The following is a 12,457-nucleotide window of genomic DNA, read 5'->3' as shown; positions in this document are numbered from 1 at the left end:
CATGTGCCTGCTCCGCGCTGGACGCTGTCTCTCTGGGTGCTCCTGCTCCTGCTGCCGGCCGTCCGCGCACAGTCCACTTCGCCTCGACGCGCAGTACGGGGTACGGCGCGGCAGCCGCCTCTCGCCACCCGTTGGTGGCAAAAATTGCAGGGTCAAACGGCTGAGGCCGTAGTCTTCCTCGTGGCCTGCAGCTGCGGTTCTCTCCGTCTCTGCTTCTCTAGCCTACTGTCGCGCGTGCTCCGTCGCCGCAGAGGCACTGAAGCAGCGAAGCCTGTACGACCACTCCACCAGAGTATCTGTTCATAAACTCGACTACTCAAGGGCAGGTTTGGGTTTGGCGGAGCTCACGGATCAACATTTTGGATCTAGGAGGAGTTGAAGCTGAATTTTATAGATAAATGAGTCTACGTTGATTTCGTAAAGTAATTCTCTAAAAGTAAAGTAGAATGCTACAAGCTGAAAGAGTTAGTTTCCCCTAATTTACTTATAGTAGAAAAATCAACTTCTACCTATAGTTTACATTGGAGAATCTAAAAAAACCACCTGTGGCTATAGAATCACTTCTACTCCTATCAAGCAAATCGTTTGTCACAGACAATCAGGAATAGGATGAGCTCTACCAAACAAGCTATGAGAACTCGACCCTGGTGCTTAGCATAATGTGCCAAGTAGGAGCCGAAGCCGGTGAAACCGAGCTAGCTTTTACCGGTTCCATGTGTTCTCTAATTCATTTTAACTTAGAGAAATAAAAATAGCTCCACGCTATAAAACATTACCGCTACATTATTTTGTGAGGAGAAGCTGGAACCGATTGGAGCACAATAATGGTGTTGATTGTCTTTTCCTTCACTTCTGGTTGTCTGCCAGCTATCGTGATGCATGACAGTTTGTTTCTCGAAGGATAGATCGCTGAAATCAAAGTCCCCAACCATTATCCCTTAGCCTAAGGGTAGTAAGAGGGGGAGGGGGTGTTGATTAGGGGTGAATAAAGGATTTTTTTTTTTTTTGAGATTGGGCGAATAAACAATTAGGAATGGTCGGAAGTCATTTCCTCCCTCTTCAAGCGGGCTTGGTTTAATTTTTGCAGGTTTTATAGACTCGTGGACAAGTCTGCTTGCATTTGCATCCCTACATCTTGGTGTCTTCAAAATACGATCGGAGATGGGATAGGAGCCTCCTTTGGAGTATGTTAAGCAGACGATTTACTTTAGACAAACCGCAAATTAGCAAATGATTTATATATATCACGAAAAATAAGAAAAGGTTCGCTCGTACTTCCCCAAATCCCCCTTTCCTTGTTGGACGCGCAAGTGCTGTCTGGCGCATAGAAAGACGCGGCGCGGTAAAGGCCCGTGACGGGCTGCAGGCTGGGCCACCCAGCAGCTCCTTCTGTCGCGTACCGGCCCGCGCTTGGTGCTCGCGGCGGCCCCCAAAAACTGGTCAGCAAACCGATGCCATCCAGAGCTGAGGTCATCCTCTCGTCTCGTCAAGCTGAGTTGAGGTCAGTAGGTCACACGCTCTCATCCACCGACGACGAGCACGAGCCGCCGGCTGCCAAGAGCGGAAGAGCCCAAGACTTGCTCCTAGCCGCCGGCCGCACTTTTTGATCGTCCCGTACTCCCGTGACACCAAACTATACTAACGGAGTAGATGGAGCACGCTAAAGTTGGCCGATGATTTGGACGAAGAATCGTGGAATCGCCGCTGGCGCACTTGAGCAGTCGAGCTGACCGAGCTGAGTGCGTGACGTATTTATTGGCTTCCTCGCCGCGTCGAGCACCAGAGCACCAGCACCAGCACCGCGACCGACCAACCCGACTAGTCGGACTCCCAGCCCCGCCCCAACTCGAAATCGAAGCATGGAAGCCGCGGCAGCATCGGCGAGGCCCGTCCTGCGCGTGGCCGCCATCTGCGGCTCCCTCCGCAAGGCCTCCTTCAACCGCGGCCTCCTCCGCGCCGGTACGCTTCCCCTCCTCCTCCTCCTTCCTCGTGTCGTGTCGTGTCGTGCCTATCACTACTCACGACTTCGTTTCCTCGTCCAACTAACTACCCGGCAGCCGCGGAGGTGTGCGAGGACTCCATCCCGGGGCTCCGCGTCGACCAGCTTGACATCTCCGACCTGCCCCTCATCAATACCGACCTCGAGACCGGCGGCGGCACCGGCTTCCCGCCCGCCGTCGAGGCCTTCCGCGCCAAGGTCTGCAAGGCCGACTGCTTCCTCTTCGGCGCGCCAGAGTACAACTACTCCATCGCCAGTACGCTCTTCGCCCCCCTCTCTCCTTCCTGCCTTGCTCCTCGTTCGTTTCAGATCTCCTGCCCGCAGGCACCAATTGGAAGGGGATTGCCATGGATAAAATGCTCGGGGTCGGGGGTATTTTGGGCGTGGAACGCCTCCCGCCAGAAACTTTAGGACGGCGTTTCACTCACTCACTCAGCAATCAGCAGTATTGTTGTGCTCAAGGCAAATTGAGCAACGCGATTCATTATTTGATTTTTAACATTCAGTTGAAATACAATTTAGGCATACTGAACTGTACTGTGTACCTCTGGGGACCATGTCACCCTGTGCATTGCTGCCACTGCCAATTTAGGTTCACATTGGGTTGGCATGGTGCACAATGGGTGGGATCGATTTGATTCCCAATTATCGTGGTGCGCAAATAGGGTGTTAGGTTCACATAATTCTCCATCAAACAGGAACTTAAGATTATGTTGTCGGTACACTGAGTCCGTGATGGTGAAATTGCCTTACACGAAGAAAAAAAGGGGGCATTTGGCCTTTAGCAAAGGCATGTCTCCCATGATGTGTATGCTTTTCCTTTATTCCTTTCTTGCAAAACCTTATCAACAGAGGGGCACGTCAATTTCTTTCCTTCATACTTTCTGCTGACTTTGATGTTGGTTTAGTTCACAGATTACTGGCAACCACCAAGAAATGCTCCCTTTTAATCCTCTTGTTTTTTCCCCCTCGAACACACAAAAGAGCTGCCTATCATTATATTAAGAAGATTTTTAGCCATCTTAATTAATATCTATATTGGCATCCCTTTACCCCCTGAGCTGAAGAAAGCCCATTCCCCAAAATGTCATGGCTATTCCATTTCATTTGCTATTCTAATGCAATATAAGTTTTGCGTATTAGTATCATACATGTTATGAAGTGCATAATTCCACTCCATTATCTTGGAGATGAATCTACTGTGTCATTCCATGAACTCACATTTGAATCTGCAATGTAGATTGTAACCTTCTGTGGCACTGAATACATATTCTACCATGCAGTCAATGATAGGTCTAGGACACCGTAGTATTATCTGCATCATTATATTTGTTCCCAAGACCTGATATCTCGAATTAGTTTTTACAAAGTTCCTTAAATTGTTGTTTGCCAGGTAATTTATGCTGCAGTGTTAAGTATGCATAGATTGATGTTGATTCAACATTGCTATTTGTATATCAATGGGTGCCTCTCCATTTTGTCTGATTATGAGCACACATTTTTTTGACATTTTTACGGATTTCATTGGTTAACTTGCCTAACATTGATATGAGTCGTTGGTTTCAGTATTCCTGCAGTGGTTGTGTTATTTTAAGACAATGCTACAATATCATAATGCCAAAACTACCCAAATTCACCTTTCTTTTAGCTATGATACATGGTTTGTGTTACAATCGTAGCCTGCGTTTACAATTCACCATTTCTGCTTCATTTACATGGTTTGTGTTACAATTGCAGCCCCCCTAAAGAATGCACTTGACTGGGCTTCTAGAGGAAAGAACTGTTGGGCAGACAAACCTGCTGCAATTGTGAGCGCAGGCGGTGGCTTTGGAGGAGGGAGGTCACAGTACCATCTCCGTCAGGTTGGGGTATTCTTGGATCTTCATTTCATCAACAAGCCTGAACTGTGCGTCCAAGCATTTCAGCAACCACCCAAGTTTGACAGCGATGGAAATCTGATTGATGCTCAAATCAGAGAGCGGCTCAAGCAAGTGCTCTTGTCCCTTCAGGCCTTCACACTAAGGCTCCAGAAGGACTGAATCAACTGGGGACCATTGTAGTATGTGCTTCACTGAGAAGAGTTTATGGCTCTTGCCGTCTTGCGTGTCTCGTACCTTTCTTGGGACCTGTAATGCATTGTGGGTGTGGCCTGAAAGTTGTAATAAATCACTGGAGAAGTGTTATCCTGTTTGCTGATTATATAATAAAGATTTGTGTTTTAGTGTGTTACCTTTCCCAGCAATGTGAATTGATTTTCAGTAGCTGTCTTATCTCAGCAAATTTTGAACTTTGGTGTTTTAATGATTCAGCGACTAAAATTAAGTGAAAGTTTATGACTATACAAATAAAGTTAAATGAAATCTAATCTCAAGGCCCTGTTTGGAATGCGGGATTTTTTCCCGTTCCTGTACTTTTTCTGTGAAAATGAACTGATTCCTGTAAAATTCCTGCGCAATTCCTGTGAAATTCCTTCGTTCCAAACAGACCCTCAATGGCCAGTGCGAACCAGAGTTCCATAGTTTTTCTCCATTGGTTATTAAATTTCCAGCTACTATATCCATCAACTATTTTTTTCTCCATTGGTTATTAAAGTTAAGTGAAAGTGATCTGCCATACTAATACTGCTACTAAGTGTAAGGTGATTGACAAAAGCCAAACATGTCCCAAAAACACATCCATTTTTGGTTTGGTTAAATTGTTTGTGTTGCAGGTGCAGGTGCATACTGCTGCATGAATGGATGACGATATGATACACAACTACACAAGGCGACTCTCATGGTGGTGTAAAAGAAGAGGAGATATATTGGTTTCCCCAATGGTATGGAGGCAAATCAACTAAAGTATGAGATGACAGAACTGCAATTCCTGGGTGAACTGAAAGAACTGTCAAGATTTGGCTGGATGTACTAAAGTATTCCAGGTAGGACATCTTGTCCACAAGCTGTACATGATTTTGATATGCCATTGTCACTCTTGGATCAGGTGCGCCGTTGCTGATATTATACTCCTATATGCATTTGTGAAAGACTGACTGGAGGAAGTCTTCTTAATTTACAATGTACTAATCATGTATTCATGTGTCAAGAGTTGGGTGAGAATAGTTGGGTCCAGAAGCTATTGTCCTGGCTTGTTGCATATGTATGGCGTTTCTGAAGCTGAATTTTCAAAGGTTGCGCCTTAAAACATTCAGTACATGTATAAGAGAAGTGAAACACTGTTCCAACTGAAAAAGACGGATTATAAGAGAAGCGAACAGGGCGATAGTAGAAACACAGATGCTTGTATCCCTCTCAGTTTGGTGCTTCTGAATTCTGATGCAGGAGTTCTCGGCACAAGTTGGCGAGCCCATCACCATTGTGCCCCAGTGTGGGACTTCTGGAAGCACACTTGTCGCTGCAATTGCAAATAAACGACCGACCCGGGACGCCTCGAGCTGTCAAAGCAAGCAAGACTAAAAGGCCAAAGCGGGTTCAGACCTAACCCAACCGAACCCGTCGGATTCTTTGTGAACTCGACCCCTCACTTTTCAGACTCATTTTGACTTGCAGGACACGGCGTGGCGTGAAATAAGCACCGGGTACTCACCGACCGACCGGCCGGCCATTGCTCATTGCTGCTGCACAATATTTGGAGGCAGGTACCAGCTACCACTTTGCCACTGCTCTGTCCATTAGCTCCTGCTCTGCAGCTGCAAGGTTGCCTTGCCTGTTGGCAGTTGCTCGAGTGGCAACGAAGATCATCATCACTGCACCTAATGGCAGGAAAAGAAAGATGTACACCATCTCCCCCACTTGATGGTGCAAATGGGAGACCACACAAAATGGGAAATATTTGCATGGCTCACCACTTGAGGATTTGACTTTAGATTCACCGTGTGATTCATGCTTCTTAAAACACTGTTTCACTCTCACCCCGTGATCGGCAAGATTGAAGGAAATGGACTGCTGCTCTTTTCCTTACAAAAATAATTTATTTGCTAGGGAGTATTCCTTCTGTCCAAAAAAAATACAATTCTAGCATAGCACCAAGTCAAACCGTCTTGAGTTTGGCCAAATTTATAAAACAATTCTGATATTTATAGTATCACTGGATTCATTATAAAATATATTTTTATAACACACCTATTTGGTGCCATAAATATTGATTTTTTCCATATATACTTGTCAAACTTTAGATGCTCCGACTAGTTATAGATCTAGAATTGGATCATTTTTAAGGATACACTCGTAGGTATACGGTATTGTATTAGTTAACCAGTGATACCTAAATCAGTTTGTAATAAGTAGCACGTGGCGATCACGGTTGCTAGCATGACGGCGGTTTCGGATGACGCCGTACTAAATGACTAACGAAACGAACCACCCTAACCACTACTGCAAATTCTGCACTAGTGATGCTAAAAGAACCAATATACAAGCACAGTTCACCTATTAATCTCCATCTAAAAGGTAGATTGTGACGAGCTGGACCGAGACCTAACTCTTGGTCTTGGCTTTACGCCCTTGTTTTTCTGAGCCGTGACGCTGCAGAGAAGCTTTCAGCTTCAGCTAGTACACTTGATGTCGTAGCTAGTAGCAAGATCTTTTTACTGGTATCGGGCTTCCCCAATGCAACACCGTGGCGTACTGCCCCAGCATTCAAGACCAAGATCAATCAAAACTGTATATCAGCCAGTCTCAGTTTGTTTCATAAAAAACAAATATTATGTCACGGTGGCGTACTGCATTCAAGGCCTCTTTTAGTTCTGCGAAATTTGGGAATTTGGCTACAGCAGTACTTTCGTTTTTATTTAGTAATTAGTGTTCAATCATGGACTAATTAGGCTTAAAACGTTTGTCTTGTGATTTTCAACCAAATTGTATAATTAGTTTTTTCCCATCTACATTTAATGCTTCATCTACGTTTAGTTTTTGAAACTAAACGTGGCCCAAGAAAACAAATGCAAAGGCGTTCCTTTGCAGCCTTATTATTAGTCGTTTTCTGGAAAAGGAGTACTCCGTAGAGCGGAAGCACCGTGACGTCATCGGATTTTGACATCACGAAGTTTTGTGGCGTCACGACCACCATGCATTCGTGCCTTATCTCATTTTCGCATGAGATAACTGTATATCCGCCAGTCTCAGTTTGTTTCATAAAAAAACAAATATTATGTCCACCTTAAATTTGACTTTTATAGATACATGCTTTTATTGTTTTATTTAGATATAGTGTATATCGAGAATGTTATATAGCAAAGAGTTAAAAATGTGTTACGGTTCTTCACCATGGCTTAAGGTGTCATCTAGGTTTCAAGCTTCCAAAATACATGCCATGTTGCTAAACTTACTAACCGTGTCACGTAGGACTTAAATTGTCAAAACTTAAGCTAACCCTCTTGCATGGATGTTTACTTTAGAAGTTTAGAGATCTAGATGACATCTAATTTCGAGGATTTTGATGACCAGAGGTGCATCTTACTGTGCAGCAAAAGCTTTAGAAAACCACAACGATCTATAATTTCAGACAGAGGGTTTATACATTAGACAGTGAGTGGAAAAATAAAGAAAAAAAATTGAAGTCATTAGTCGTCGGTTGGTGGTGGCGCGCGCCTGTTTGGATGGTGACTGTCAGGCAACTCAGAAGCCAGGCAAGAACGCCAGGCGTCCGATTTCTTGTGCCTGTGGCCAGGATGCATTGCCTGGCAGGCAGCCAGGGGCCAGGGCGTCGTCCAAACAGGCCCTAAGTCCGGTTGGGTGGCTCTCGCTGTCGATGCTTGCAATTGCACGCGAAGGAAGCGGGAGTGTGCTCCAGCCAGTCGGGTTGACAAACAGAGACGCCGACGCCGACGCCGACTGACCTGCAGTCCTCCACGCCATCCACTGCGCTCGCGCGCTTGTCTGTCTGACGAATACCCAGGCCACGTCCTAGGCCTAGCGTAGCGTCGCGACCGCCCACCTTTCCCGACGACCTACGTGCGGCCATCCTGCCGGCGACGTCGCCGCCGGCCATGCACGCGACGCCAGCGTACAGGACCCGGTTGTCAATGCAAGTTGTGGATGTGCTTGTGCTTCTAAAAGGTGCACCGTGCATGTGCTAATATAAGCCTTGCGACTGTTTGCTGTGGTACTGTACTGTTTAACGACTGTCAACTGCAAACCTTTTGATTCTGGGTTGTACGTGTTACACACCAAGGTGATCTCAAAGATAATCTAGGACGCTCTGCTTGTAATCTAGTGTACGTACCCTTCTCAAAGAAAATCATATACGTACTTTGTATTAGCATTACTTCCCGCAGCAGCAATACAATAATCAGCGCCATGTTCGCTTGGCTTATAAGCCTTATTTTTTCAGTCAACGAACAATATTTTTCTCTCACAACAAATCAGCCAACAGTACTTTTAGCCATGACTTATCAGCTAAGCGAACAGGGCCATGCTATTCTGCAGCCGGTTCCTGAATAATTCTCCAACATCCTGATCGAGTCTCAATCGATACCGTCACTGTCGACGCTAACATCGATCAACCAGGGACGCTACGGCACCACTACAAATTTTATGTGTGTATATATCCAGTATCAATCTCTTCTGGATAAACATGCAGGGAGGTTAGCAGCGCGACTACCACGTGATAGTGAAACCGGCTGGGCCAGGAGTTTGGGTGCAGTGCAAGGCAACATCAGGGTGTGGTGTGGACAAGGGATCACACGTACTACTCCTACATCAGATTTTTTAATAAAGAGGCTCTGATTCAGAACCACGTAAGACTGTCTCCAATACCGAAACGCAAACGCAAAATGCGTCTTCAACAATGGTTTATGTGGCAAAAAAATGCTGTCCAACAGAAGACCCAAACAGCCGACCGATTTTACGTACCAGCCGAAGGGAAAGTCAAATAAGCGTCCGGACGACGCAAATCTCTGCCGCAAAACGAGGCAAGAGCTCGAGCGCGAGCTCCGCCGACGCGGGCGCCACCGGTCGGATCCGGCCGGGAGAGGGAGGGAAGAAGGCAGGCAGCGGGCGCGGCGCCAGCGCGCAGCCGTGCTTCGGGCGCCGCGCCAGCGCCAGCGTGCGCCGTCGCCCCACATCGTCGCCGTCGCCATGCCCTGCACGGCCGCGTGGGGGAGAGAGGAAGAGAGAAAGGCAGCCGCATGGGAGAGAAAGGAAGAGAGGACTGAAGATATTTTGCCTTCGCGGTTGGAAATGGAAGAATTTGGATAGCTCACTTATTTTCTGTGCGTGACCTAAACGGTGAAATTTGGGTCGGAGAGATAGCCTAAAAAAGAGTGAGAGAGAGGCAAAGGTCCCGTCTGGCTTTTCGCGAAGGGGCCAAAGCAAGCGAGGGTGTGCTGCTGCTGTGGTGTGTGATGATGGGATGGCTGATGAGCTGCAGCTGGTACCTGAACAAGATGATGGACGAGGAGGGGTAGGGGTGGTTGGGTCTCTCCTCTCCCGTGGGCATAGTCCAAAGGCCATGGCGCCAGCATCCTGCCCTTGGCGCCAAGCCAAGCCAACCGACCGAACCGGAACCCTCGGTTTTCTTCGCCAACCGACCCAAGGGTTTGGCCGTTTGGGTTTCCTTTCCTCCTGCAACTACCGGCGGCCACTCCACTTCCACTACGCGCTCGCGTGCACAGCACACTCCCCCTGCTGTGCTCTTGCAAGCCACTACAAAACTTGGAGTCTACTCCCTGTGCTCTGCTCTCTCGTCTCTCCCTCAACGTGATCCAGGCACAGGCAGAACATTCTGCCCTTCTTCTTCCAACCACCTCTCTCTCGCTTTGATTTCTGACTGCCATGGAGCCGGCGGCGGCGAGGTTTCTGCGCAGCCAGCCGGACGAAGGCGGAGGAGGAGCAGAGGAGCAGAGCAGAAGCCAGCTCGAGCATGAGCATGAGGAGGACCAGGACGAGGAACCCCCCTGCGTGCTGGACATCTTCGTGCACGAGGCGCGGGGCATCCACAACATCTGCATCTACGGGGACCAGGACGTGTACGCCAGGCTGGCGCTGACGTCGGCGCCCGACGACGATGGCGCCGCGCTGGCCACGCGCGTCGCGCGGGGCGGCGGCGCCTCCCCGCGCTTCGGCGAGCGCCTCCCGCCGCTGCGCGTCTGCCAAGGGAGGATCGCCGTGGACGTGCTCAAGTGCGAGCTCTGGATGCGCAGCTGCGCCAGGGGCGTCCTGGACGACCAGCTCCTCGGCTTCGCGCTCGTGCCGCTCGCGTCCATCGCGGCCGCCGATGGCGCTAGGATCGTCGAGGGGAACTTCGAGCTCTCGTCCACCGACCTCCTCCACTCGCCCGCCGGCACCGTGCGCCTCTCGCTCGCGCTCCGCCCGGGGATCCCCGGCGACGACGCGCCGGGCCACGCCGCCGAGCCGTCCATCGCGTCGGAGGTGGTCATCCTCGGCCCCGCGCCCGCGCCCATGGCCGTTGACTACTCAAGGATCGAGTTCACGGACCTTAGAGTGGAGCAGGAGAACGACGCCATGGCCGTGCAGTACCTGCCGTTCCTGCGCGCCGGGGACGGGGTGGTGGCTCCGGACTACTGCGAGATGAGCACGAGCCCGAGCGGGGAGAAGTCGGCGGCGTCCTCGGACGGCAGCACCAGCAGGAACGCCTCCGCCTCGACGGCCAGCACGGTCAGCGACAGCGAGGACAGGGCCGTCTCTTCTTCCGCCGAAGCGGCAGAGAAGCCGCTGCCGCTGCCCGACCTTGACGAGGCCACCACGGCTCCCGTGTCCTGCCGCTCGCCGGACACGCCGACGTCGCGCGGCGGGAAGGCCACTAAGGCCGACGTGTTCACGTCGCCGCTCGGGGACATGGACATGGACATGGACATGGAGGCGGAGCAGAGCGCGATGCAGCGGCAGATCATGGAGATGTACGTGAAGAGCATGCAGCAGTTCAGCGAGTCGCTGGCCAAGATGCAGCTACCGATTGAGCTCGGCCTCGACGGCGGCGGCGGCGTGCAGAAGGAGGAGACGCCCGACAAGAACAAGGTGATCGAGCGGCAGCAGCAGAAGGATGGGACAAGGGTGTTCTATGGGAGCAGAGCTTTCTTCTGAAGCCGAACAAAATTTACAGGGAGAAACACAACTCTTGCAAAGTTGTTGAATTCGACGTGAAATTTATCCCGCGGTTTGTTCATCAGGTTCGGCTTGCCAATCGGTATTGTTAACTATCAGTAGAACAAGATCACATAATTTAGGAGAGAGTAACATGGCGGCGACAAACTGTAGACAGTAGGCTTTGTTCACAAGTTCTGAAAAGCCAAGTAAAGAGTGTGCAGTTATAGTACTATTAGTAGCAGAGTGTAAGAGATGGCAAAGAGCTATTGCCTAGGGTGTTTAGGTGTATTCTCATGTGTACAAATGAAAGGGTTATTTGAGACATATAAGCAAGTCGTGATCCTGAAGACAACAACAAAGCATTCCTTTCCAGCTTACACTTGCAGTGCTTCCAAACAAACAAAGTGATGCTGCATCAGATCAGAGCCGAAAGGCCTGCATCAAATGGACATGGACCGTGCCCATGCATGGTTTTGTTTCAGAAGCAAGCAACTGATTGATGAGCACATCACGTTAACCTCACTAAATTCTTTTCCCCTAGGACTAGGAGATGTATTTTCTCACAAAGTCACGAGTACTTGATAATTGCATAGGAAATGCATTTTCTCTCAAGTAGATCAATAAGGCTGTATTTTTTTAGATCGATTTTGGCGCTTCGAGAAGGCAGGTTCATTTTTCTTTTCTTTTTTGTCACACAAACACAAGAAACTAAAAAACCTGAGAAAATTTCCTCCAGAGGGCCAGAAAGGCAGAAGTCACAGAATGCAAAAGTCCAAGGCCCACAACGCATTGTCACCGATCAATATAGGGGCTAGGCCGTGGCAGTGGCATCGAGAGGGTTGGCCCAGTTTGGACCCAGCATATGAAGGCCCAGGTTCTTGCCCAACCCCTGAGTCGGTCGGTTGTTCCACTTCCAGGCCAAGCTTAACACGGCCGTTGCGTCAACTTAGCTGTGGGCCGGTGGCATCTGTAATCTTAGAGCAACCAAGCCACTGTAAACTTAATATATCTCCATTGGAGAGCCAACTCCAACGAACTATGTTTCGTTCTATATACTCCAATGACTTTCCATAATTTTTCTTGTATGAAAAATCATGATTAGAACTATCATATATTAAGTTTAGAGACCATATAGCCTCCCCGTTAGTGGAGGGCGAGAATGGTGGTTTTAGAAAGCGAAAATGATGAAGAGTTGTTTAGATAGTCTATTGGAGTTTGATTTTTTGTTTCCTAAGTTTTATGATAAAAACCCATGAAGGGAGACTCTTGGGATGCTTTTACTAGAGATTCCTATGGCATCTAATCACTAATCTTTCCTAAAAATGTAATCGCTGATCTTACTAGAGGGTAACAACTATTCATGCATCCATTAAAATTGCTGCCTCTCCATGGGTCCACGGGTTGATGAACTAGT

General features: G+C 48.7%; 2 protein-coding genes across 2 annotated transcripts; both read left to right on the top strand.

Moving 5' to 3' along the window:
* The first annotated feature begins 1,464 nt into the window (after positions 1 to 1,464).
* Positions 1,465 to 4,228, top strand: LOC136460031 (probable NADPH:quinone oxidoreductase 1). Its single transcript, XM_066459875.1, has 3 exons — positions 1,465 to 1,959; positions 2,058 to 2,255; positions 3,737 to 4,228. Exons 1-3 carry the CDS (start codon positions 1,860 to 1,862, stop codon positions 4,036 to 4,038), a joined length of 600 nt encoding a protein of 199 aa, XP_066315972.1. The 5' UTR covers positions 1,465 to 1,859; the 3' UTR covers positions 4,039 to 4,228.
* Positions 4,229 to 9,606: 5,378 nt separating this feature from the next.
* Positions 9,607 to 11,278, top strand: LOC136460030 (uncharacterized). The gene has a single exon (XM_066459874.1). It carries the CDS (start codon positions 9,772 to 9,774, stop codon positions 11,038 to 11,040), a length of 1,269 nt encoding a protein of 422 aa, XP_066315971.1. The 5' UTR covers positions 9,607 to 9,771; the 3' UTR covers positions 11,041 to 11,278.
* Positions 11,279 to 12,457: the final 1,179 nt, after the last annotated feature.

This window comes from Miscanthus floridulus, chromosome 6 (assembly GCF_019320115.1).
Source record: "Miscanthus floridulus cultivar M001 chromosome 6, ASM1932011v1, whole genome shotgun sequence".
Classification (NCBI taxonomy): domain Eukaryota; kingdom Viridiplantae; phylum Streptophyta; class Magnoliopsida; order Poales; family Poaceae; genus Miscanthus; species Miscanthus floridulus.
Note: the sequence above shows the minus strand (reverse complement) of the source record. Positions and strands in the feature narration are given on the sequence as shown.